The 27450-nt window shown below is 43.7% G+C and overlaps 1 protein-coding gene, 1 non-coding gene and 1 pseudogene across 8 annotated transcripts in view; 1 reads left to right on the top strand and 2 right to left on the bottom strand.

The window, feature by feature from the left end:
- Positions 1–24629, bottom strand: LOC120045367 (annotated as a pseudogene).
- On the bottom strand, positions 8102–8226 carry LOC120046886. Its single transcript, XR_005476869.1, has one exon. It is a non-coding gene; the product is annotated as a small nucleolar RNA ACA64 (small nucleolar RNA).
- LOC120046166 (SUN domain-containing protein 1-like) overlaps positions 24583–27450 on the top strand; it is a 12006-nt gene continuing 9138 nt past the window's right edge. For 2 of the 7 annotated variants that reach the window (XM_038991174.1, XM_038991180.1), the window contains exons 1-3: positions 24583–24882; positions 26820–27028; positions 27125–27333. In XM_038991174.1, the coding sequence (XP_038847102.1) occupies positions 26895–27028; positions 27125–27333 (343 nt within the window). In that variant the 5' untranslated portion in view covers positions 24583–24882; positions 26820–26894. Of the gene's footprint in view, positions 24883–25812; positions 25937–26278; positions 26373–26819; positions 27029–27124; positions 27334–27450 lie in introns of those variants that run through there. The other 5 variants (XM_038991179.1, XM_038991181.1, XM_038991177.1 and 2 more) reach the window with 4 other exon arrangements.

The following is a 27450-nucleotide window of genomic DNA, read 5'->3' on the forward strand; positions in this document are numbered from 1 at the left end:
AGAGGTTTTCCACATCTGTTGAAGTGGAATGAAACGATGTTGCACAGAAAAAAAGGTGGACAAACAGGCGGACAGGTCTTAATATGCTAACATTACAAAACAGTACAACAGCAGAGATAGAAAACAGGTTGTGTACAAGTTATGACACAGTCAACCTACCCTACATGAGTTCAGGAAGGGGACAGTCTCTGGCAGGAGGACCATGTAGTCCTCCCTCGGATTAGTTAGGCAGCTCCAGCAGCATCAGCAGGGCAGAGAAACGCACCTGACGGGAGAGGGGACAACACAGTCACTGGATGATCACTCCTGGTCCTGGAGAGCTGCAGGTGGGTTTTTGTGCCGACCCAGCACTAACAAACCAGCTAATCGTGGTCTTAAAGGTCCAATGCAGATGTTTGTATCTCAATATCAAATAATTTCTTGGTAACATTTAAGTACCATACTGCAATTATTTTAAATAAATAAAAATATTATTAGAAAACATTTTTTTTAAAGCTTCTTCGCAAAGAGCAATTACTTAAGCAAGAATTTAGCAAGGATTGTCTGGGAGTGGTCTGAGTGGGGAGGGGAAAACTGAAAATTAGCTGTTATTGTCCGAGAGGATTCGAACTCTAGTCTATTAACTAATTTACCACCTGGTGATGCCACACTGGAAGGCCAAAACTCCACCTACCAAAACAGGACGAAATTATAGGTGGTCTTTTCAAACAGCTCTTACCCTAAAAGGGCATTATCATTTTCACTATTTAACAGTATTATTCCTACCTCAGTGTGGAAATACACTGCCCCAAAAAATAAAGGGAACACTAAAATAACACATCCTAGATCTAAATGAATGAAATATTCTTATTAAATACTTTTTTCTTTACATAGTTGAATGTGCTGACAACAAAATCACACAAAAATTATCAATGGAAATCAAATTTATCAACCCATGGAGGTCTGTATTTGGAGTCACACTCAAAATTAAAGTGGAAAACCACACTACAGGATGATCCAACTTTGATGTAATGTCCTTAAAACAAGTCAAAATGAGGCTCAGTAGTGTGTGTGGCCTCCACGTGTCTGTATGACCTCCCTACAACGCCTGGGCATGCTCCTGATGAGGTGGCGGATGGTCTCCTGAGGGATCTCCTCCCAGACCTGGACTAAAGCATCCGCCAACTCCTGGACAGTCTGTGGTGCAACTTGGCGTTGGTCGATGGAGCGAGACAGATGTGCTCAATTGGATTCAGGTCTGGGGAACGGGCAGGCCAGTCCATAGCATCAATGCCTTCCTCTTGCAGGAACTGCTGACACACTCCAGCCACATGAGGTCTAGCATTGTCTTGCATTAGGAGGAACCCAGGGCCAACCGCACCAGCATATGGTCTCACAAGGGGTCTGAGGATCTAATCTCGGTACCTAATGGCAGTCAGGCTACCTCTGGCGAGCACATGGAGGGCTGTGCGGCCCCCCAAAGAAATGCCACCCCACACCATGACTGACCCACCGCCAAACCGGTCATGCTGGAGGATGTTGCAGGCAGCAGAACGTTCTCCACGGCGTCTCCAGACTCTGTCACGTCTGTCACATGTGCTCAGTGTGAACCTGCTTTCATCTGTGAAGAGCACAGGGCGCCAGTGGCGAATTTGCCAATCTTGGTGTTCTCTGGCAAATGCCAAACGTCCTGCACGGTGTTGGGCTGTAAGCACAACCCCCACCTGTGGACGTCGGGCCCTCATACCACCCTCATGGAGTCTGTTTCTGACCGTTTGAGCAGACACATGCACATTTGTGGCCTGCTGGAGGTCATTTTGCAGGGCTCTGGCAGTGCTCCTCCTTGCACAAAGGTGGAGGTAGCGGTCCTGCTGCTGGGTTGTTGCCCTCCTACGGCCTCCTCCACGTCTCCTGATGTACTGGCCTGTCTCCTGGTAGCGCCTCCATGCTCTGGACACTACGCTGACAGACACAGCAAACCTTCTTGCCACAGCTCGCATTGATGTGCCATCCTGGATGAGCTGCACTACCTGAGCCACTTGTGTGGGTTGTAGACTCCGTCTCATGCTACCACTAGAGTGAAAGCACCACCAGCATTCAAAAGTGACCAAAACATCAGCCAGGAAGCATAGGAACTGAGAAGTGCTCTGTGGTCACCACCTGCAGAACCACTCCTTTATTGGGGGTGTCTTGCTAATTGCCTATAATTTCCACCTTTTGTCTATTCCATTTGCACAACAGCATGTGAAATTTATTGTCAATCAGTGTTGCTTCCTAAGTGGACAGTTTGATTTCACAGAAGTGTGATTGACTTGGAGTTACATTGTGTTGTTTAAGTGTTCCCTTTATTTTTTTGAGCAGTGTATATATAAAACAGGAAAATTACATTTGACTGCACTGGGCCTTTAATGATTAGTTGAATCAGATGTCTGTTGGCACTAGACTGGGACAAAAAGCCAGAACATCATGCCACTCTTCAAGACCAGACGTGGAGAATTGATGAAGAGAACAAATATCAAAGATATCCAGAATCCAACTTCAGGATCAACATCAGCTGTGTGTACAGCCTTCTCATGTCCCAGATATCTCACCTTGGCCGAGCTGTGTCGTGTCTTCAGCAGGATCTTGTAGTTGAGGGTCTACCACCGAGTGTCGTCTATTACGGCAAAGCAGAAGTGGCCCACACACAGCACCAGGTGCTTGGTGACTCTGGTCTGGTAAACCTCTTCTCCACCTTGGGTGTTCTCCAACTATACACAGACAGTTATACACCACTGCTATAGGGGGGTAATGGGGGATCACAAGAACAGATTAGAGCATTGGGACATGTGTAAGGCATCCATATTAGGAAGTCTCTCAGTTGTAATGGTGGCCATGTTTGTGGATGAGTCCTTTATTAAAGTAATGTGAGGGAGAGGGGAGGCTGACCTGATCGACCAGAGGGGTCATGAGGGCATTGGCTCTCTCCGTGCTGACGAAGCGCTTTGTGTCATACAGGCAGATCTTATGGAGGCAGTCCACTATGTACTCCAGCAGCGGGCAGCTCTTCTCAATGTTGTCCTCTGTGTCGAAGAAGGCTTCGTCTGAACAAGGGAAGGAATGCATGATAAGAGAAAAAAGGAGCGAAAAAGATTGCCTTGCGTTTATCCTTCACATTTGTTATTGAGAACCAGCAGTGAACCTGGAAAATCCCCATCAAGCATGACTTTTGTTTTACAGCAAAGCCAAACTAATCCAGACCCTTTTTTATAACTCTTAGATTAACAGACAGTGTGTAACCACACAGGAGAGAGAGCAGAGACGCACCTGTCTTTGTGATGTTGGTCTGGCGGAGCAAGTCCGAGAAGGGCTTGACCAGGTGACCGGCGAACAGGATGGAGAGCCCCTAGGGGTTAGAGCCTGTCTGCCATGCTGTCCGACAGGCGGTCCTTGGCTGTGCTTTCAGTCATGCCCCAATCGAAGAGCTGCATTGGGACCAACAGATTTTAAAAATCATGTCTCTAGCAGATAAAAGTTGCAGTTACACTGTGATCTATGGCTGTTGTGAATCAGCTTACCGTCAAAAAAAACAACATACATAACTGGTAGTTGGGATCATAAGGACTCTTACTTTGAAGAACAGTGGCCTGAAGGAGACTTCAGACAGCTTCATGACCAAGGCCAGGAGACAGTCAATTAGATAGCCCTCCATCTCCTTAGTCTTCTCCAGATCACCCTGCAAACCAAACACAGCAGTCAAAACAAAGCGATGACTTTCGGACAAAAGGTCATCAATTCATGGGACAGAGAGACAGACCTGGCAGTGTTGGGCCCGGAAGTCCAAAGAAATCAGGAAGGTCGTGAACTCTGATTGGTGGGAGGTCAGCTGATCCTTCTCCATGTGACCAACCTGCTCTTTCAAGATGCCCATCAGGGGAACAAGCTGGCTGTGTGAAAATGAAACACTCATAATTGTACCAAATCAATACCGTACATGACCACACAGTGTGAACACGTTATCCATTATGTATTTACTCCATCCTTACATATCACACAGGCTACTGCAGGTTAGGCACCACATACCTGTTTGGAGTCCATCTTATTCTAGTACTTTTTCGAGGGTTGGCAGCAGGACCCTGGGAGGGAACCTTGGTGGCCACGGTGGTCCTGAGGGAGGCCAGTCACACGGCCAGCTGTGGGGTGGTGGTGGCCTTCTCTGCCACCCGCCTCAGTCGAGCCACATTACGCTGTTACACCGGCACAAATTCAGTATAACACGTTCCATTAGATGTATTATGTAAAAAAATAAATAAAAAAACAGAAGGATGTTTGTGTATGGTATAGTAGACGTTACCTGTAGCGGTGTCCTATTGTCCCGGTTGATGAAGTGAGGCAGGGTCTCAGTGACGCGTTGCAGGGCTGTGACGGCACTCAGCATGTAGACCTCATTAGCAGAGAGGAAAGAGGTGATGTCTAGAGTCTGCAGCACTGCAGGCATCAGCCTGACAAAACAGGAGGAGGGGAAGGAGACTACGGTCACCAACAGTGACTAGTATACCTATGGTGTATTATGTGTCAATATTTTTGGGGACAACCTGACAAGTTCTATTCAAGTGTTTGTAGGAAAATATGAAATATGAGTAATTGAGCTGCCAAATGCACTGGTCTGAACTGTGCTGCCTGTATCTACTGTAAACACAGAAATGTAGTCTGTGTACCTGGGTAGTTGTGGGATAGCGAGGGCCTTCACAGTGCTGGCCACCTCCTTCATATATACACACACACGTTCAAAAGTTTGGGGTCACTTAGAAATGTCCTTGTTTTTTAAAAAAGCACATTTTTTGTCCATTAAAATAACATCAAATTGATCAGAAATGCAGTGTAGACATTGTTAATGTTGTAAATGACTATTGTAGCTGGAAACGGCTGATTTTTAATGGAATATCTACATAGGCATACAGAGGCCCATTATCAGCAACCGTCACTCCTGTGTTCCAATGACACGTTGTGTTAGCTAATACAAGTTCATCATTTTAAAAGGCTAATTGATCATTAGAAAACTTTCTTCTGAAACTTGTCAGTCTATTCTTATTCTGAGAAATTAAGGCTATTCCATGCGAGAAATTGCCAAGAAACTGAAGATCTCGTACAACGCGGTGTACTTCTCCCTTCACAGAACAGCGCAAACTGTCTCTAACCAGAATAGAAAGAGGAGTGGGAGGCCCTAGTGTCTAGTTTGAGAAACAGACACCTCACAAGTCCTCAACTGGCCGCGTCATTAAAATAGTACTCGCAAAACACCAGTCTCAACGTCAACAGTGAAGAGGAGACTCCGGGATGCTGGCCTTCTAGACAGAGTTCCTCTGTCCAGTGTCTGTGTTCTTTTGCCCATCTTAATCTTGTCTTTTTATTGGCCAGTAAGATATATGATCTACAGACAATTCCTTCAACCTCATGGCTTGGTTTTTGCTCTGACATGCACTGTCAACTGTGGGACCTTATATAGACAGGTGTGTGCCTTTCCAAATCAGGTGCTCCAATCAAGTTGTAGAAACATCTCAAGGATGATCAATGGAAATAGGATGTACCTGAGCTCAAGTTCGAGTCTCATAGCAAAGGGTCTGAATACTTAGGTAAATAAGGTATGTTTTAATTTCTTTATAAATTTGAAAAAATGTCAAATAACCTGTTTTCGCTTTGTCATTATGGGGTATTGTGTGTCGATTGATGAGAACATTTTATTTAAATACATTTTAGAATAAGGCTGTAACATTAATCAAATGTGGAAAAAGTCAAGGGGTCTGAATATTTTCCGAATGCACTGTATTATGCTAACCAAAACTCCATATAATTAACATCCATAGCTTATTAGATGAGTGGAAGTGAGACAATGGGACAGGTCGTAGCTATCCAACGTCACTGACCGCTAGTTCGTTGACTTAGTGGTGTTGTTGATGATCTGAAAGCGCTAGGCGTCGTCCAGATGTGATGTTGGCGCCCATGAACGTGAAGATGGCCTTAATGATGTGCAGGACTTTATCCTGGAAAAGGATGGGGCGGAGTCAAGAGGTCATTGGGAGCACACTTGACTGGAAAAAGCTATCTAATAGCTGAGAAATGGTTCCGTGATGGCTGAGAGATGCTCCATGTTGAACTCATCCAGCACATCTGTGTGTGGAGGACAACCATAGTCAGTCACACACACACCCCCTAAAAGCCTCGGGGGTGCTCCTGGGCTAAAGCAGGGTCTCTCCGTCTCTTCACCTTTGCTGACGGGTCCTCCGTCGGGGGAGAGCTTCTGGCAGATGTTGAACAGACATGGCCTACATGCTTGGCGTACTCTAGGTTGTCTTGCTCCACGGTTGACGTCTCCAGGCACCTGAGTGGCCAGAGAGAAACATCACTTGGTCTATGTCCCAACATCCATTGTAGTATTCTAAATAGTATGCTAGTGTAGGTAACTGGACACATGGCTGGCCTAGCTAAGGCCAAGGCACTGAGAGACAGCATGGCTGGTTGTACCTAAGAGAGGATGCTGAAGAGAGCGGGAACTAGCATCTGAGGCCTCTGCAACTTCTTCTTGTGCTGTAGCAGCTCTAGGATGAGAGTCACCCTCTCCCAGGACACAGCGCCCTCTTCTGGCACTGACTGAGAAGTGTCCTGGCCTTCCTATATAAAAGGCACAGAAACACAGTGACTCAAGTCAAATTGCATTGCAACCATTGAGGTTATTGTATCTAGCTAGGTCTTATTGTAGGCCCAGTTAGAGTAGATGTTCCTCACCTCGGCAGCATCTTGCTCCTGCGGGTCTAGCTCATTAGCCACTAGCATGCCGTCCACAGCACTCTACAGTGAGAGGATAGCATTAGCATCTAGTGTGGTGCTAGTAGATGCAGTATGCAAAGGTTCCTCCTCACCCGTTTGAAGACACTGACAACGGTCTGGGCACAGACAGCACTCCTGCTCTCCACCAGCAGGTCAAACCCCCAGGAGTCTCTGCTGGACCTTCTCATCTCACAGGGCTGAGTAGAATGCCTTGGTGATGTGACAACAACAGGGTCATGTTCAGTATGAGCAAATGGGAGAAAACATTTTGAAACAGATTATTATTTTTTTTAAAGAGTGTTGTCATTGGAGAATTTTCTGAACGTTTTATTCAATTTTTCTGTTTTGTTCCTACAATATTGGAAATAAGTAGCATACAGATATTGCATCACAGAGTATGCTGCTACAGTAGCGTACCTGTTATAGGGCGATGATCTGGAAGCAGGGGATATCAGGGTAGGGTTTAGACACCGTGCCCAGGGCCTCGATGAAGAGCTCCATGCAGGCCTGGTCCTTCACCAGGTGGTGGGGGGCTGCCTGTTCATTGTACTTCCCTAGGACCAGCTGCATGAGCAGGGCCTTTGTCCTTTAGAATGGTGGGTTTCTCCGGCCCGCTCTGCTCCAGCAGGCTCCGGCATTAGAACAGACGGCACAGACTGAGGAGAAAAGGAGACAGGAATATAAAATATATGGCTTTACAAAAACCACCAACACCCAGATAAGAGCTCCCATATAAAGAGCCCTCCGAGTTTTTTCAATCTTTCATATTCCAGCAAGGACTTCTTAAATGTCTGTTGTCACTCCCTGTCCACTCACCTCTCCCAGAGCCCTCAGTATGGTTTTGGAGGTGTAGGCAGGGCAGCTGGCCACCTGGACACTGAGCTCCTCCAACCCCACTAGCAGGTCTTGTCCCAGGCCTTGCCTGTCCCTGTTACAGCCTCCTCATAGAACTTCCCCATGGCCTACAGAAACACATTGATTTGGAAAGAGTGTGTATAATAACATTTAATATCAATATAAGACAAAATAGGTGTGTGTTCAGGATTTATTTTGATACTTTGTACCAACAATGCTTAATTGAGAATACAAATGAAGTATTCACTTGTGTCTCACCCTCACCCACCTGTTGATGTTGGGGTGAAAGGGAGAGCTGTCCACCTGGGCCAGGGTCTGTAGGGTGGCTGTGGCTGTCCTCCTCACCTCACAGACAGAGGAGCTCAGACAGGCCAGCAGGGAGAGCACCACTATGGAGGGAAGAAACATTTACAACTTTGTTACTAATACTACAGCCACTTGTTGAAATGTCTTCTACTGCAGTGATTGTGAGCACATGGGTTTTATTACACCGTCACAGAGCAGGCAATAAGCTTAACGTACCACAATACTGTAGACAGTTCTCTCACCCCCAGACCACTGATAAACCCCAGGTCATTTTCAGACTGTGCCAAACTCTACACATGAAATACAATAAAATGATCCATGTCTGGTAATGTAATATAGATTACACCAATAAGGCTACCTGGTGATGAGCCCGATGCCAGCAGTGTGAGGGTTTCCCCTGGCTGGGCGCTGAGGAGGGCGCTGCCCACAGAGGGCCTGGGTCTGCAGGATGGCATTGATCTTACAGTCCAGCTGGTCTCCTAGGTTACTGCCGTAGCCTCACACAGGAACTTGAAGAGCTCCAGGGGATCACTCAGGTGGACCTGGGACAAATGGAGGGGTTTGAGGAATGGAATAATGTGGACAAAGTGAGACAGTTGATCATAAAAACGGGAGATTGCTTTGTTTCGCCTACTTCCAAACACTCTGTACCTTACATTGATTATCATCATCATCCTCATTGTTATATTGTAGCATACCTAGAGGAACGATGGACTATCCTTCGAGTGAGTTGAGTGAAGCATCCGTCTGTGCACTGAAATCCAGTGTGTAACATATCAAGTTTCAGTACCTAGAAGAGTAGCGTCATCAGGGCCCTGAAGCTGGCTGCAATGGGCCCCTGGCTTGCCCCAGTGACGATGACATCAAACATACGACACAGCAGATGGCGGTAGCAGCACGTGTTGCTGTCCAGCTTCTCTGGGTTCCACCATGACTCACTTGACAGGAAATCCAGAAAGGAAGCAAGCCGTCTGTCAGCCTCTTTCCTTCTTACTCAGTGTGTGACCAACTGGCTAAAGTAACTGGTGATATCCAGGCCTTTACTTGAACATGATGAAAAACAATATGCAGCCAATTGCTTTCAAAAAAGGAACATTTTTGAAGGAAGCGTTGTGGCACTTGAGGCTGGATAGGAGTCCTCTAAGCAGTGACACCAGCAGCACCCCATACGCCGTCTCTCTGCCCTACCCTCTACAGGTACTCTTCCATGAATATCCTCCTGCTGCAGGCAACAAGAGGAAAAGATGGTAAACCATTTCAGACCAATTTCAACAGTACAGAAAAGCATACAATGGGTTAAGGAATTGGAGGATGAAAATCGTAGAAAGACGTAACGTAAATATCCCAAAAGGAAACTTCTGATTTATGTAGTTGTACAAACTGCCACTCACCTGAGGCATGTCTTTCTGGGTAAGTTCCAGTATTGCAGGCTCTAGCAGGGAGTAGACACACTGGGCAGTGTGGAGGTGCTGGGTCTCACTCATGTCCCCCAGGCCCTGCAGTAAGGTCTGGCTCAGCACCATGAACACTGCCCTCTCCCGCAGGCTGCCCCGCTACCATCCCAGCCAGCTAGAAGACATGCAAATGAGGTCAAGGGTGAGTTGTGTTACTTATGACAATTTCCTCTTGAAACCAGCATGTTAATCCAAATTTCGAGCCGCAAAAAAGGGATATTACCTGAGCTAGGTCGCGGAGATCCAAAAATCATCATATCAGTTTCAGGAAAGCAAGGCAGGTTTGTTTCAATGGTACTTTGGATACGCCAACAAATGTTTACTAATCACTCATAGCATTGCGTTTGAGAAGGGGTCCATGTTAGACAGGTTCTTGGTCAGTGTTGAGATGCTGGTTGGCTGAGAAATCCTCTCCATCACGTCGTTGAGTGCTGAGAGCAGATATAGGACGTAGTTAGTACACAGACAACCTTAGTGTCAGGAAGTCAATAATCCTAACAAGCAGAACTTTATATTAGTGGCAGCGAGTTTAGAGTATACCTGATCCCTCTATTTACAAAAGTTTCCTCCATAGCATTCTCAGTAAGCCATTTCCAAGTGTTATCAAAGACAAAAAAAAGACTTTTATTGTGAAACTCCATGTTCTTATGTGTTTACCATGGGCCCAGCCCTGAGTGCGGTGGTGCTGGTTTAAGAGGGTGGAGACTGGGCCACACAAGTGGCCGTCTGGGGAGTCGGGCAGGGCCGAGGTGACCACAAGGAAGGGCAACAGATCCCCTACGACACGAGCCCTCAGGTCAGAGATCCCCTCAACCAGTCTGGGTTCCTCCAGAACCCTCACTGCCTCCTTCGACTGTGGACACCTATGAGGAAGCACATGGAACCCATTCACTATCATACTATGGATATGGAGATATCTGGGGAATTGATGTACATTTCAATCAGGTGAGAACAGTACTAACCAGTTCCCAGCCTTTGAGAGGTCTACGCATGGAAGCAGTGAGTAGACATGAAACAGTGTCCTCTGGATCAAGAAAGAGCTGAGGAGGATATATAGGATGAATTAGGTTTAATCCTAGTAGATTCCAATATGAACGTACCTTAAAGTCTGATGTTCCAGCCACTCACCTCCAGAGCCTTCAAAGCTGCAGCCACAACCTCGGGACGTCCTCCTTCATGCGCTCCAACAGAGCCTCCTATAGGAAGGCCCGGTCAAAGCCCTACTGTCTCGAGGTGACAATTCCCAATAGCTGTTCCACAGCCGTGTGCCTCAGGGAGGGGAGCGGGTGCTTCAGGCTCAGCAGGAGGGAGTTGTCTCGAGTCCCTGAGGATCTGCAGCCAAAAGACAGCAGAGGGTAAGAAAAAGGAAGAATCACATAATGGCTTTGAGGAGGGTGAACTGATCCTATAGTTAGTCAGATGCAGGTATAGCACTGCTATTCACTAGGCTTAGGCAATATAGCGTTTATACCGGGATATTTAGAAATACCAACGGAATTATTTTTTAATACCGTAAAAATAATTACGTATTTTAAATGTTTTGGGTTGGGGGCACCCCCGCCTAGCGAGGGCTGCATGCTTCACCACTGTTTATAACTATAAGTTAAGTATAACTATAAGAAATCTAAGATGTGTCAAATAAATTATATCCAGTGCAGGCTTCGGTTATGCATTTGGTTTGCTAACTTGCTAGCTAAGTGTCTAGATTTCATGATCAATCTTCTTGGTTAGAGCAGAGACATTCAATCCCCTCTTGGATCAAGATCCCTGTTGCCTCAGTTTTTTTTATAGCTCCCCTTGTGTGCACATTTGGTAATACTGTATACCCCGGTATGGTACAAAAGACGGTATGAAGGTATGAACATCTGGATACTGTTGATAATGGGATATGGAGAAGGGTGAGCCGGTCAAGGATCGATTCAGACAAGGTGGTAAATTGTATGACAAGCGACAGTTTAATTTAAGAGTAAAGATATCTGGTACAAGCGTATACGGACTCGTTCATTTAGCTCATAAGGAACCTCCAGAAAAAGCCCAGATAACAGAGTGCATAGACATTTTATACAGCACAGAAAGTAGGTTGAGTCTGGAAGTTCTGGTCCTTTGGTTGGTTCTGGACAGGGTGTTGTCTTCTCAGATTGGTCCTGATGAGCTGGGCGTCATCCTTCTGAGTCTTGCAGCAAAAGTTCTTTGTTACCAAATGTTCAGCTAAGCAGGAGATTTTGTGTGTGCGTAGATGTTCCCATTTTAATCAGTGTTTATGAAAGGTTTATGTCAGCCCTCTGTCCTTGGGTATGTGTGTGTCTTATTATCTCGTGAAATGCAGACCCAAGCACCCTTTTCTTATCAGTGTTTATGAAAGGTTTACGTCAGCCCTCTGTCCTTGGGTGTGTGTGGGTCTCAGTATCTCCTTATGAGTTTGTGAGAAACCCTGTTTTGAAAGAAGTTAGTTATAACAACGTAATAGCAATATGCTTGTGTTAATTTAAATGGTATTTATTACAATACCACACAACCCTCTACTCACCAGTGCTGGAGGTGACAACGGCGTGAACCAGGTGAGGCAGCAGGTAGCACAGTAAGGGTGGACGCATGGAAAGAGAAAATCACGTGAAGTTGGGCAGTTTCCAGAATTTTCTGAATATGCCTGCAGAAATGACTAGCAGGTCAAGATGAGGCTCTGTGCTTGATACTTGAGGAAACATGGAGATGTAAAGCAGTGTATTGGGTTTACCTTGATTGACTTAGTGACCAGGATGTAGAGGAAACCCATGAAGCCCAAGTCTTTGTAACAGTCAGTGATTAGGGTTCGTCTGGCCAAGGGAACTCCTGGTTTCTGTCAGGAAATCAAAATATATTGATCATTGATAATATATGATATGCCATTTAGCAGACGCCTTTATCCACAGGGACATAATCATAAGTGCATACCTTTTACGTTTGGGTGGTCCCGGGAATCGAGCCCACAATCCTGACGTTACAAGCGTCATGCTCTATCAACGGAGCCATACAAGACCATTGATGACATGCTGATCATGTAATGAAAAATAATAACAAATCTGTCAACTTCCAATAGTTATGTTCATAAATCATATAACAATTACCTGAAGCCCCTCCAGCCAATTCCATAGGTTAGTGGGGTCCTTTAACTGAATGACTGACAAACACCTTAGTCTCGTAATAAGGGCAAAACACAGGAAAGCAGGCTCTCCCCATTATACAGGTGGATGTGGAATCTGAGGGCTACAGGAAAGAAATACCAGTAGACAAAATGTCAACCTATTTTCAGTCTACATTAAGCTTTCATAGCAGTGAGACAACTTCAGTTCTCAGAAGTACTAAAAACAACCCCTCTGACAAGTTATCTTTGGGGGGGGCTGTGTATAAGCCACTCTATGCACTTCTGGGCAGGCTTGAGCAGGAAGTATGGAGACAGCCGTGTGAGAAACAGTAAGATGCCTGCGTCCAGTTTCTCGTTGACCTCCTTGGACTGGACACCGCGCTCCAGGCACACCGAGGCTTGGCTGAAGAGGGTCTCCTGGAACTCACTGAACGCAAGCTCGATGCTCAGGAGTTCCTCAAGCCCTGTGCACCCTGGGAACATGCAGGAGAAAAGGCAGTGGTAAGGAAAAGCAAGACATTAACAGTAGGCACATCAACTTACAACATTCTTCTTCTGTGGATTTTATGGCAGACTACAACCCAAAAAGGTGTATTGCCGCCACCAACTGGACAGGATTGGGGGGGGGGGGGGGGAAACAAGGTTAAAATAAAACCCATGTGAGATGGTTTTCCCTAACTTAATCCACCAAAAATAAAACAATAAAAAAAATTACAAAACCAAAACCCACACTTCTTCCTTCCTTTCAAATCTCCATATCTCCCTTCTATGACCTGAGAGGGTGGTACATCTTGTGTCAATAGTCCATGCATCCCCTCCGTCAAAAACTCTGAGTCCCACGGGTACCGTTCTGCCTCATCCACAATTCTATCTATTTTCCTGGACTTCCTCTCCACCTTCGCAATGGCATTAATCACCATAGCTATAAAGGCCACAAAGTCCACCTTCTTAATCTTTAACATTTCTTGGTCCTGCTGTTGAACGGCAACCCCTCCAGCCTTCCGTGAAGGCCTATCCACCACCATGGACTCAGGAGCACCACTCAAACTCTCAACCCTTTTAACAGCTGCTGCAAATGAAAAACTCTGGACAGCCCTGACTTTGGCCTCCTCATTCTCTTTCACCCTTGTGGGGCATTCCAAAGACGTGGCTTCATGGTTCCCACCGCAATTACAACATGTGTGAGGATTGAAAATATGCTTGGCCTATAATGGGGGTGTCTGTGTGTGTGTGCTGGAAGTAACATTTTGCCCCAGATAGTGTGCTGAGAAGCTGTGGTTAACCTTGAGCGGGAACAGTATGTTTTCTATGCAGGTGTAAATAGCTCAACAATGTTGCAGAACCGTCTGTGTTAAGTGAGGACACGAAAAGCAGGAACCAAGCTTGTGTGACCTCAGTGTCTTGGGTGTGGGCGCGTAATCTACACAGCAACAGCGTCGGACAGTTGGAGCGCCAGCGGCTGGGACCAGCCTGTGCGCCAGCGATAGGCTGAGTAAAGTCTAAACCACACTTAGCCTCTACTCTGACAGGCCAGCTCAGAAGCGGGAACTAACTCGTCAGAAGTATATTAGATGAACTTTGTCAGGAAACAAGTCAGTTCTCTGTTCTGCCCTGCATGGTGATACAGAGAACCCGTATATACGAAAATTGCATTTACCATTTATCGCTTGAGTTTAATAAAAATACTTAAAGTATATTCGGTGACTCAATCACATTTTATCCTGATACCAGATTTGATTGACTCAACCCTTTACACATCTCACATTTTCAAAACTTTTAAAACACATGATATTATCTTTTCAACAACTTGGACATCTCGGCTTCACCCTTCTGCACTTGAAACATGTCCAAAAGTTTTACAGTCACACTTAGTCTTGGAACCAATAATCTGACTTTGTAGTTTATATATCCCAACTGCACTGGAGTAGGGAGAGACCATATCAAAAAACAAAAGAACAGAACTTTTTCCTCATTCACCACACGATTCATCCGACAAGCATCAATCACTCCAGGAATATTTTAAATCTCTGCAACATCGACTTCCCACGAAACGCCATAAATTACCACCTTGACAGTTGCACTTTTCGGGCGAGACGCAAAACTAGCTCCTTCTGATCCAAAAGAACGAAATGTCAAAACATGCCCGCCTCTCGTAAAACTCACAGCATTCACTTTACCCAGCACTCTCTCCACCAGTTTGGATATCTCAAATGGTTTCTTCAAAATTGGTAATCCAGCCTGCTGCTCCTAAAACATACTCCTACAAGATAAGGGGCATTTCCATCACTGTATGCTACTTTGCTCCGTTTCCTATATTCAAATTCTCCTTGATTCCCCGCCATTATATTTACGCTCCACATCAGCCATCTTTTCAGCCGGCTGCCAGCCTAGCCTATGCTAGCTAATAAACTTCCAGCTTTGACAACAGTAGTTATTCGCTACTACATTACTCGGGCCAATTCTAACGGTATTTTATTTCCGATTCACGAAATGTACTTCAAAATCAAAGTGGCCAAACCACAACCATTGTCTATTTCTTAAGTTAAAAAAAAAATATATATATATATATACTATATTCAATGTAGTGAAAATACACAGCAGTCATTTTAGAATCTTCAAATAACATAAAAAGCTGTTGTCCGTGTAGATAAGAAAACAAAAGCACCGTGTTTTACTCCAGTCCAGGGTGGCGATAAAGCACCAGTGAAGTTTATTTACCGCCTCCATAAAACATCAGAAGAATATATGTTGGTCAGTCACCGAGGTCCGCGAAATAGTAGAGATTAGAGAAATGTCGATAACCTTACTCTTGTGAGATATTTTTAATTAATTTTTCATGGTTATACTGAGACTCACGTGTAAATGAAACGTTACTTTGGTTTGTAAGGATTCAGAGATTAGTTTTATTTTGAGAGCCTGCCACGCATCTTTGTAATGCTACTGTTCTGAGAAATCACTGCGCATCACCTGTCTCATCAGCCCAGCCAGGTAAGTGGAAACATCCAGTCTTTTTTAAATTTTTATGTTCACCTTCATTAACCAGGTAACGTTAGGCTAGTTGAGAACAAGTTCTCATTTACAACTGCGACCTGGCAAAGATATAGCAAAGCAGTGCGACACAAACAACAGAGTTACACATGGAATAAACAAACATACAGTCATTAATACAATAGTCTATATACAGTGTGTGCAAATGAGGTAGGATAAGGGAGGTACGGCAATAAATAGGCCATAGTGGCGAAATAATTACAATATAGCAATTAAACACTGGAGTGATAGATGTGCAGAAGATGGGTGTGCAAGTAGCGATATTGTTGTTTGACAGTTCATTTTTCGCGGGATTCCGCCCACGGCAAATTACCATTGGGCGTGAGGCTCTCAGCCTCCCTTGAACATTGCGCTGATTGAGGGAATTCGATTATATGTCCGGGGTGCCACGGTGTAGGAGATTGTATCGGGTGAAAATTGATTGCATTCGTTTTTGAACCGGGCTGCCTTCCGGGTGTGGGCCAGGGCGGCGTTCAGTAATTTTTTCTTTCTGGATAGTTCAATTGAACGGAAACGGTGCTGTACTTAACGACCAGTTGAAACACTGGAAGGGGTTGGGTTGGTAAACCCTGGCAGCATGGCCACTTCCCTTTTATGGCAACGCATTGCTTCAAGCCACACCCACAAAACGAGAGCAAACGTAGTCACTTTAAAAACGTACAACGACGTTTTGGTGAAACGTGTCGTTCAGTACTAACCATTCTACAACATAGCAAACGTTTACGCGAACTGGACGCAGGTGCCCTGCTCTGGTCGACGTTGATGTCGGCTCAAAACAAAAGTGATGTAGGCTAAGAACGTGGAGTAATGAGTTTATTTTCATATAAACGATTTAACTGTCTCCCCAAATTAAGACTAGTCTGGAATTCAAAAATATGTTATATGGAAAAGAGGTGTATGTTTCTTTATGATGCACCATTCAGCCTTGACAACATGGCCGAGCTCGCAGATTACTGTTCATTATTTACTGTTCATCACTCACTGTTTTTAGTTATTCACTGTGTATTTATTCCTTGTCACTATTTTCTTTCACTCTACATTTTTGAAAAATAACATGTTAGTAAGGATTTCACTGTTAGCCTACACCTGTTGTTTATGAAGCATGTGACAAGTCACATTTGATTTCGATTTGAGAAGGGAGATGCTCCACTTTTGCCCATAGACTGGTGCACCGCGGTTCAGCTTAATCGAACTCCCTCGCTGATTGGTTCAAGTTTGAAAAGGCTACTGAAGTGACATTTGACATTCTCCCTTCACAATTTACCAAAGATGGTTGTGTGTAGCTACATGAGTTGCAAATTCTGGAGGAAAGAACAAGCAACACTAGTAGCTATTTCTCACACTTTGTTGGGGGTTAGACATTTTGGAATTAAGATTTTTAATGACTGGAATTTTAACAGTTCTTGTGGCCACTTTTAATCCTGAGGGATAGATAATATTTTGATTGGGTAGTTTTAGGCCAGCGGTCTCCAACCTTTCCTAGCATGAGCGCTACTTTTTTTTAAATGAAACATGTCGGGAGGTACAATTTTTTTATTTTTTTCTAGCTTTCAAATAGGCACATTCTTCTCTTTTATCCCCTGCAACTCTTCCCCCATTCCTTGGTGTACAAGTGAAAATAGTGCACTGTTCTGTCAATATATCTGCTAAAATAATGGTTAAAAAACAGCTCTAAGGGGGGCCCAAAACAATCTGATTTTTTTTTCCGTAAATTGTTTTCTCAGTTTTATTTTAAGGTTAACATTCATTTTTTATAAATCACTCTCAAATGTACAATTGTTCATAGAAACAATGCAATTGGATGTTTTGTGTCCAAGTCAATGGTTAAATCCCGTAAGTCTTTTTTTTTTTTTAGGTCTGGAAGAAAATGTGACTTTTTTTTGTATAATCCCCTTCTAATTGTGCATCTGGCCCTTTTAATTGCGAGTCTAGTGAGTGCTGAATGTGCTGTCTTTGCCGGTCTAGCAATGGTTCTTTCTGTACAGCTGCTGCTCATTTTATGGCAAAGTTAGCAAATTACAAGTAATAGATACAAATTATATACTTACTCATGATATACTTCTGCCAGGTAAGCCTACTTTGCAGCAGTGGTGTAAAGTACTTAAGTAAAAATGATTTGAAAGTAGTTTTTTGGGGTATCTGTACTTTACATTACTATTTATATTTTTGACAATTTTTACTTTTACTTCACTACATTCCTAAAGAAAATAATTTACTTTTTACTCTATACATTTTCCTTGACATCCAAAAAGAAAATGGTCCAATTCACACACTTATCAAGAGAACATCCCTACCTCCTCTGATCTGGCAGACTCACTAAACGCATGCTTTATCTGTAAATTATGTCTGAGTGTTGGAGTGTGCCCGTGACTATCTGTAAATAAAACAAGAAAATTGTGCACATTTGCTTAATATAAGGAATTTGAAATGATTTACAGTGCATTCGGAAAGTATAGAGACACCTTCCCTTTTTCACATTTTGTTACGTTAAAGCCTTATTCTAAAATTGATGAAAATATTTGTTTTACTCAATCTGCACACAACACCCCATAATAACAAAGTGGAAACAGGTTATACATTTTTGCAAATTTATGTAAATGTTTTTATTTTATTTTTTATAGGTATTCAGACCCTTTGCTATGAGACTCGAAATTGAGCTCAGGTGTGTCATGTTTCCATTGATCATCCTTGAGATGTTTCTACAACTTGATTGGAGTCCACCTGTGGTAAATTCAATTGATTGGACATGATTTGGAAAGGCACACACCTGTCTATATAAGGTCCCACAGTTGACAGTGCATGGAACAGCAAAAACCAAGTCATGAGGTTGACGGAATTGTCCGTAGAGCTTGGAGACAGGATTGTGCACAGGCTTGGGGAAGGGTACCAAAACATTTCTGCAGCATTGAAGGTCCCCAAGAACACAGTGGCCTCCATAATTCTTAAATGGAATAAGTTTGGAACCACCAAGACTCTTCCTAGAGCTGGCTGCCTGGTCAAACTGAGCAATTGGGGGAGAAGGGCCTTGGTTAGGGAGGTGATCAAGAACCCAATGGTCACTCTGACAGAGCTCCAGAGTTCGTCTGTGGAGATGGGAGAACCTTCCAGAAGGACAAACATCTCTGCAGCACTCCACCAATCAGGTTTTTATGGTTGAGTGGCCAGACGGAAGCCACTCCTCAGTAAAAGGCACATGACAGCCCGCTTGGAGTTTTAACCTTTAACTAACTAGACAAGTCAGTTAAGAACAAATTCATATTTTACAATGAAGGCCAAACCCTCCCCTAAACTGGACGATGCTGGGCCAATTGTGTGCCGCCCTATGGGACTCCCGATCACGGCCGGTTGTGATACAACCAAGGATCGAACCAGGGTCTGTAATGATGCCTCTAGCACTGAGATGCAGTGCCTTACACCGCTGCGCCACTCGGAAGCTCCACTTAAAGGACTCTCAGACCAGAGACTCTCAGACCATGAGAAACAAGATTCTCTGGTCTGATGAAACCAAAATTGAAGTCCTTGGCCTGAATGCCAAGCGTCACGTCTTGAGGAAACCTGGCACCATCCCTACGGGGAAGCATGGTGGTGGTAGCATCATGCTGTGGGGATGTTTTTCAGCGGCAGGGACTGAGAGACTAGTTGGGATTGAGGCAAAAATGAACGGAGCAAAGTACAGAGAGATCCTTCATGAAAACCTGCTGCAGAGCACTCAGGACCTCAGACTGGGGTGAAGGTTCACCTTCTAACAGGGCAATGACCCTAAGAACACAGCCGAGACAACGCAGGAGTGGCTTCGGGACCAGTCTCTGTATGTCCTTGAGTGGTCTAGCGAGAACCTGGACTTGAACTCGATCTAACATCTCTGGAGAGACCTGAAAATGGCTGCAGCGATGCTCCCCATCCAACCTGACAGAGCGTGAGGATCTGCAGAGAAGAATAGGAGAAACTCCCCAAATACAGGTGTGCCAAGTGTGTAGCGTCATACCCAAGAAGACTCATGGCTGTAATCAAAGGTGCTTCAACAAATTACTGAGTAAAGGGTCAGAATACTTATGTAAATAAGTATGTAAATATATTTCCCTTACATTTTTTATACATTTGCAAAAATGTCTAAACCTGTTTTTGCTTTGTCATTATGGGGTATTGTATGTAGATTGAGGGGGGTGGGACCAATTCAATCCATTTTAGAATAAGGCTGTAACGTAACAAAATGTGGAAAAAGCCAAGGGGTCTGAATACTTTACGAATGCACTGTAACTTTGCAGTCAACTTTGGCATTGCAGCTTCTTTTTGTATTTTTTTCAAGATTTTATTTAGTTGTAAGAATTTTTTAAGAAATTGCTCTTACATACCCACATTTTCTTGTAATTTATTTAATGAAAGAGAGCCATTATAATACATATGCTCAAAATGTATGATGCCACTTTGGGAACAGGACTTAAAGGTATTTGTCTTTAAATGCTGGAGATAATGTTGGGTTGTTCCAAAAAGGAATGCCTGGCGCTATGGATTTATTCCGTTTCATGAATTTATGTACGTTTTCCCGAATTTGAATGAAAATCATTGGGTTGTCTTTTTTCTGTAAAGCCTTGGACCAACCCAAAATAGTGAAATAAATATATATAAATATTTATTTATTTATATGGCATTACATTTATGGCTTCAATACTCCTCCAAGCACAAGGATAGTGTGCTGCCCATTGTTTAAGTGAAGACAGTTGTGTGGCCCAGTAATACATTTTCATAGGAGGCAGTCCAAGACCTCCAGCTTTAATGTAAGTGTAAAACATTAAATTTGGCTCTTGTTCTTACCATTCCAAATAAAATTGGAGAGTAGGCCATTTATTTTCTTACAGAAGTTGGATGGAACTGAAACTGGTAAGGCTTGGACTAAATGCATCAACCGTTGTGATATGTTCACCCTACCTAACATAGAAATGGGAAGAGTTCTCCATCTCTGAACATCGGATTGAATCTTATCTAGTAAAGGAGAGTAGTTGATTTTATAGGCCTCCTCCAAATTGCTTGGTATCAAAACACCCATGGCATGTGCCTTTGTCCATTTCCACTGAAATCTACTTTCCATGTTTGAAAAGTCAACTGAAATTATTCCCACTTTCTAATTTTCTCCCAATTTACTTTGAATCCTGACACAGTACCATACGTGTCCAACAGTTACAAAAGAAATTATGACATAATGTTCTGGTTCAGATAAATACAGTAAAATGTAATCTGCATACAATGATATCACATGTTGTTATCCACCAATCTCTATTCCCAGGATTGAGCAATGGGTTCTGATTTATTGATGCTAGGAGTTCCGTGGCTAAAGAAAATAAATAACTGGACAGAGGGCATCCCTGTCTTGTTCCTCTTAACTTAAATGGAGCTGAGATTAGTCCATTTGTACTTCTACCTGCTTTGGGGGATTTATACAATAGCTCAATCCAGGAAATAAATACCAGACCGAACGTGTGTGTTTTTTTTAAAGACTGCCCTCAAATATGCCCATTCCACTCTCGAATACTTTTTCAGCATACAATGATACTGCCACTTTTGGAAAGTTCAAGTTCCTGGTAAGAAGAAATCCTACTCCTTATTATCCCTGTTTGATCTAAGTGAATCAAGTTTTTTTTATTACACTGAACAAACATTAATGCAACATGCTACAATTTCAATGATTTTACTGAGTTCATTTCAGGAAATCAGTCAAATGAAATAAATTCATTGGGCCCTAATCTATGGATTTCATATGACTGGGAATACAGATATGCATCTGCTGGTCACATATACCTTAAAGGTAGGGGTGTGGATCAGGAAACCAGTCAGAATCTGGTGTGACCACCATTTTCCTCATGCATCTCCTTCACATAGAGTTGATCAGGCTGTGCCTGTGGAATGTTGTACCACTCCTCTTCAATGGCTGTGCGAAGTTGCTGGATATTGACGGGAACTGGAACACGCTGTCGTACATGTCGATCCAGAGCGTCCCAAATATGCTCAATGGGTGAGTATGCATGCCATGGAAAAACTGGGACATTTTCAGCTTCCAGGAATTCTGTACAGATCCTTGCGAAATGGAGCTGTGCATTATGCTGAAACATGAGGTGATGGCAGCAGATAAATGATACGACAATGGGCCTCAGTGTAACGGCTGTCGTCTTCCTCCTCGTCTAAGGAGGAGAAGTTTGAAGGATCGGAGGACCAATGCGCAGCGTGGTAATTGTTCATCTTATTTAATGAAAGTGAACAACTCAAAATACAAAAACAACAAAGTGAAAACCGAAACAGTTCTATCTGGTGCAGACACACAAAGACTGAAAACAACCACCCACAAAACCCAACAGAAAACAGGCTACCTAAATATGGTTCCCAATTGGGGACAATGAATGACAGCTGCCTCTGATTGAGAACCATATCAGACCAAACACAGAAAACCAACACAGAAATAGAAAACATAGATTACCCACCCAACTCACGCCCTGACCAACTAAAACAAAAGACAAAACAAAGGAACTAAGGTCAGAACGTGACACACAGGATCTCGTCACGGTATCTTTGTGCAGTAAAATTGCCATCGATAAAATGCAATTGTGTTCGTTGTCAGTAGCTTATGCCTGCCCATTCCATAACCCCACCATGGGGCACTCTGTTCACAACATTTAAATCAGCAAACCGCTCACCCACATGACTCCTTACATGCTATCTGCCAGGTACAGTTGAAACTGGAATTAATCTGTGAAGAACATACTTCTCCAGCATGCCAGTGGCCATTTGAAGGTGAGTATTTGCCCACCGAAGTCAGTTACAACGTCGAACTATAGTCGGGTCAAGACCCTGGTGAGGATGAAGAGCACGCAGGTTAGCTTCCCTGAGACTGTTTCTGACAGTTTGTGCAGAAATTATTTGGTTGCGCGAACCCAGTTTCACCAGCTGTCTGTGTGGCTGGTCTCAGACGATACCCGCAGGTGAAGAAGCTGGTTGTGGAGGTTCTGGGCTGGCGTGGTTACACATGGTCTGTGGTCGTGAGGCGGCTTATGGTAGAGAAATGAACATTCAATTCTCTGGCAACAGCTCTGGTGGACATTCCTGCAGTCAGCATGCCAATTGCACGCTCCCTCAACTTGAGACATCTGTGGCATTGTGTTGTGACAAAATTACACATTTTAGTGGCCTTTTATTGTCCCTAGCACAAGGTGCACCTGTGTAATTATCATGCTGTTTAATCAGCTTCTTGATATACCACACCTGTCAGATGGATAGATTATATTGGCAAAGGAGAAATGCTCACTAACAGGGATGTAAACAAATTTGAGCGAAATAAGCTTTGTGTAAAAATGTATTTTATTTCAGATCATTAAACATGGGACCAACACTACGTGTTTTATTTTTGTTCAGTGTACTATTTCTATGCGAAAAGCCAATACCTTAGCAATTAATTTATAATCCACATTCAAAAATTAAACTGAGCGGAAGGTTCTGCAATGACAATCCATCCTTATCTATCTTTTTTAAATTGGGTGATTGTAGCCAAACAGTGATTGGGTAAGTACATTTTTCTCTAGAGCTGCTGTTAGCATATGTAACAGGCTTTAGTGATTTGGGATAAAAGTGTCTGTAAAATTTCACTAGGAATCCATCATCACCAGGAGACTTCCCATTTTGTAATCTAGCTATAATTCAAGCTTCAAAGTGTTCAACTGTTGAAGGGTGTCTACATCTCTATTTAATCTGCGTTTTCTTTCTAAATCGTGAATTCTGTAATTGTATTTCTCATTCTTTATTGGTCTTTTTTTTATGTGAAGAGTAAGACCTGATACAACCTCCTCATATGCTTTTAAGAGCTTCTCAGACAACAGTTGGGCATACTTCATTATAGACATGTTTTTGGAAATAAATGTAGATCTGTGTGGTGAGATGAGGTAAACTCTTCGGTCATTTAAAAAAACTGCTGTATGTAAAATATTGTGCGCTAAAGCTTGGAAAATAAATGTGACATGTTTCTTTCCAACATGAGGGCTGCTTTCGTAAATAAGTTAAATCTGCTTCGTGTTTTGTTTCCTTGCCTAAGAAGTATCGTGATACTGGTATCGGCCCTAAAGATCTATTTAGCATTTTCGGGAGTTGGACCATCGATTAACCCTAAAATTTGTGATAGACCAAGAATGGTTGCCTGGTTACCCAGACTCATTGCTCCGGCGGAACGCCACACCACGCTCGTTTGTTTCTTCACCGCAATTTGACTCCGCCCCCCTGACCCTTATAGAACGCAAACCCATTCGAACCGTCTGATTGGGTCCAGAAACTGATGGGTTGGGCCAGAACACACGTGGGTAAAGCAACGTTTTGAAAATGTCATTGCCTTTTGATACTGGTTAGAGATACTGGTCCAATCGCTGATTACTTTGTTTTGTACAATCCTGCTTGTCACCACAAACAATTTTAAATTATGGCAGACTGAAGTATGTAGCGAATGATAGAGCAACGGAAGAATTCAGTGTGTCAGGCAACGAGAATGGCATTGAGTTATTCTGTCTTGTACTGTTACATGCACACAATCAATATTGTGAATCATCAGAAATATAATAGTTTGGTTTAAGGAAATTGCCAATCAAAAGAAACGTTATACCACAGCCACCATGTAATTTTTGGAAGCCTATACGTGAAAACTATTTCTAAATTGCATAATTTCAGTTTTTCTGAACTCCCTTCCCTCGCGGAGAAGAGGGACGCTTGCGCCAACGCTGGAACTCCGATTTAAACTGCTTATTTCGATTATAACCTTAATAAGCAGAGTTATGTAAACTTAACTCTGCTTATTAAGGTTATAATCGAAATAAGCATGACTACTGCCATAATCAGTTTAATATCAAATTATTATTAGTGTGCATGTAAACATACTCACTATGTTTTGGAATCAAGTAACCGTCATATGTCATGATTGAATGTCTGTTTCAGAGGTGTTCACGGGTCCAGGTCCAAATTTCAAACTTTTCCCTCAGGGTCTGGTCATGTTTGTTTGTCATTGGGTCTATGTAACTACAGCCGAATGGACCTGACCACTGCTCTGCATAGCCTATGAATTGACTTATAGAAGGCCTAGCCAACATATAAAGACCTATTCGTTAAACAGAGAGCATTTTTTTTTTTTTTTTTTGTCACTGGTCCATTAGGGTACGGATCGGGTCTAGGTCTTGTTGTTGTCGGGTCCGTCCGGGTCTGATTGTCCTGGGGTCTGTCCGCGTGCAACTTTTTGGAGCTGAGAACCTCTAGTCTGAACTATAACCAACTTGGTGTGTGTGCAGGAGCTGATGGGTAAGAACCGTGACAAACATGTCTTGTACTTTTTTCCCTGAGTACGAGAGGAAGAGGGACTGCTGTACCCATCAGCCTGGTCTCACTGCAGCTGTCCTGGGCCTGGCTCCCCTGGCCCAGACCCCAGACTGGGGATTTGGGTGAGACTGCTGAGTACTCACTGCTGTCCCACGGAGGGGCATAGAGTGCCCCTAGCAGGGGGCAGGAGGGGCAACAGACAAAGCAGCGGAAAGCACATAATTGGCTCTGCCAAGGCCCTCTGTAATCCTGTCAGCTTAATTTAGGGCATGAATAGAAAGACATGGAGGGAAATAACCGGAGAGCAGGGTGATTTGTTGGGTTTTTTACATGGGCAAGGGCCCTGGAGAGTTTCTCCTTTCGTTTATGAGATCATATTAGATAAGCTCTGGGACACTGATGTGGACACTGGGAATTGTCAGGGACCTCAAGATATGATACTTAGGTGTCGATACGATATGTATTGCGATACGATCATGTTCCAAACATATTGCTCACCATGTCTGCTGCAGAGCAACAAGAGACAGCCATGAAAATGAGTTTTGATCAGTCATGGAAATAAGTGTTAAACAAATTGGCTCTCTATTTTTGAAAAAGTTATGGAGGAAAACATTTTTGGGGTGTTTTGGTGCAGGTACAGACTACTAGTGCAAAAATAATATTGCAATACAATATATCATAAAAAAGAACATCCCAATATGTAACTTTTTTGTGTTTTTTTTCACGATTCTTTTTTTGTACCTAAGGACTGACATCACTCATGTCAAAGTGCATAATTCATAGATTGGTGTAATTGTTTTGTAGAGACAGGAGGAGAGGATAAGGGAGGGGGGAGTTTAATCTCTAATAGGCTTGTCTATCGCTGGCAACAGGAAGTAAACACGAAGCATTGGCTACATACAGTATTAAGTAGTGTTAAGTTGCCTGATCGCCCCTGTCTCGCGTGAGTGTCTGTGATGTTTGTCTGCTTTTCCCTGGGATGAGCGACGGTGACGAGAGGTGGACTCTGGAGAGCTGGGTGATGTGGGGGGGATCTGTATGTATCATCCTCTTTCATTATGTTCTTTGTCTGTGCGCTTGCCTATTTTTAGACAGCAGGCAGGGTTACTCCTGTTTGCTCTGTGTGTGTGTTTTATTATAGAGATTAGGTTTCAGGCTGTAATAGCCTGTCATGCATTGTTATATGGAAAGTTACCGTTACGTTGTACTACCGTTGTGCTATTCCCAACTGGGACTTCAGTTAGCCCAATGATCGTTTCTTCTTATCAGTCGCGTGTACAGATTTAGAAACGGTTTCAAAGGCGAACAATATGAATGCCAGAGATTGTTCCTTGAGAGATGGCAACAACAGTTTTCTTTTTTTTCTTTTTCTTGGCAGGGCTATGTTGAGCATAACTCATCTCTGTTGAAATCTGGGCCAACTCTGGGCAAGGAATATGGGAGAAGTGTGTCTATAGCAGCTGCCAGTAGATGTAGGTCCCCAACTCTTGCTGTAATATCACCATGTCTAGAGAAGGCCCCAACATGTGGCCTCATTTCTCTTCCTGTGTTCTTTACTGTGATGGGGGAGCATCAGTGCTCATTTCCTGTCAAACCAGCCCTGTGTGGTGACAGGGGAATAGAACAACCGCAGCCTCAGCTTAAGCTTTGCACTACTAGCAGAGGGTGACAGTGCCATTACGTTAAGATGTTTGCTGCCATTGGGGAACAATTGCGCCTTCCATGCTTTGTCTGCATGCTAGAGGAAGAGGAAGTTAAATACTAGGATCTATTTTGGTATTTTTGCGTGACGTATGATTTTAGAATTAGAATCATTGATGTTGCCAATCAAATGATTCACTGTTGCTTAGAAAATGAAATGTTTATTATATGAATGTTCATCTAAATGCATTCCTGTCTTTTCGTCCTTGTTTTCCCAGCTCTAGCTTCTTAACAACAGCCCTGGGCTTTGAGAAGGAGCACAGGATCACTCCAGTGTTTTCGAGTCTCCCAGGATGTCTCGGCGGAGCCTGCGTCTGCACACTATCACTGGTCTCTATGGCGACGACAGCCTAGACTCTAATCTGAACCACAACGTGTACCATGGTGCTTCCTTCAGCGCAGGAGGAGCCAGTCGCAGAGAGTCCAAGTAAGTGATGCTGCTGCTGCCCTGGGGTTCCTTCTATGGATTTGGGCCTGTGTGTGACTGTTGTCTAATCTGACTGTTCACTTCTTCCTCTCCCAGGGGATTGAAGAGCAGGAGGTCTCAGCAGCACTCTGTCTCCTGCTCCCAGTCTCTGCTCTGCACCACGCCCCGTAAGAGCCAGCATGGCTCCCAGCAGCACAACAGCAGCGTGACCGCCAGTGACGCCTCCATGCTGGACAAGTCGTGCATCCAGGAGCGCACGCTGGTCGGCAGCTTCTGGGGTTTGGATGAAGCTTCTGAAGATAAAGGTCTTTTTTCTTTTCTTTTTTTTTTACGACCTTATCGATCACAATTACTTGTCATGCTTGAGACATCAGTGTCTTGAATGGATTCCTTTTAAAAGGGCCAATTTTGTGTTTCATTAT

Source organism: Salvelinus namaycush, chromosome 4 (genome assembly GCF_016432855.1).
Source record: "Salvelinus namaycush isolate Seneca chromosome 4, SaNama_1.0, whole genome shotgun sequence".
NCBI classification, from domain to species: domain Eukaryota; kingdom Metazoa; phylum Chordata; class Actinopteri; order Salmoniformes; family Salmonidae; genus Salvelinus; species Salvelinus namaycush.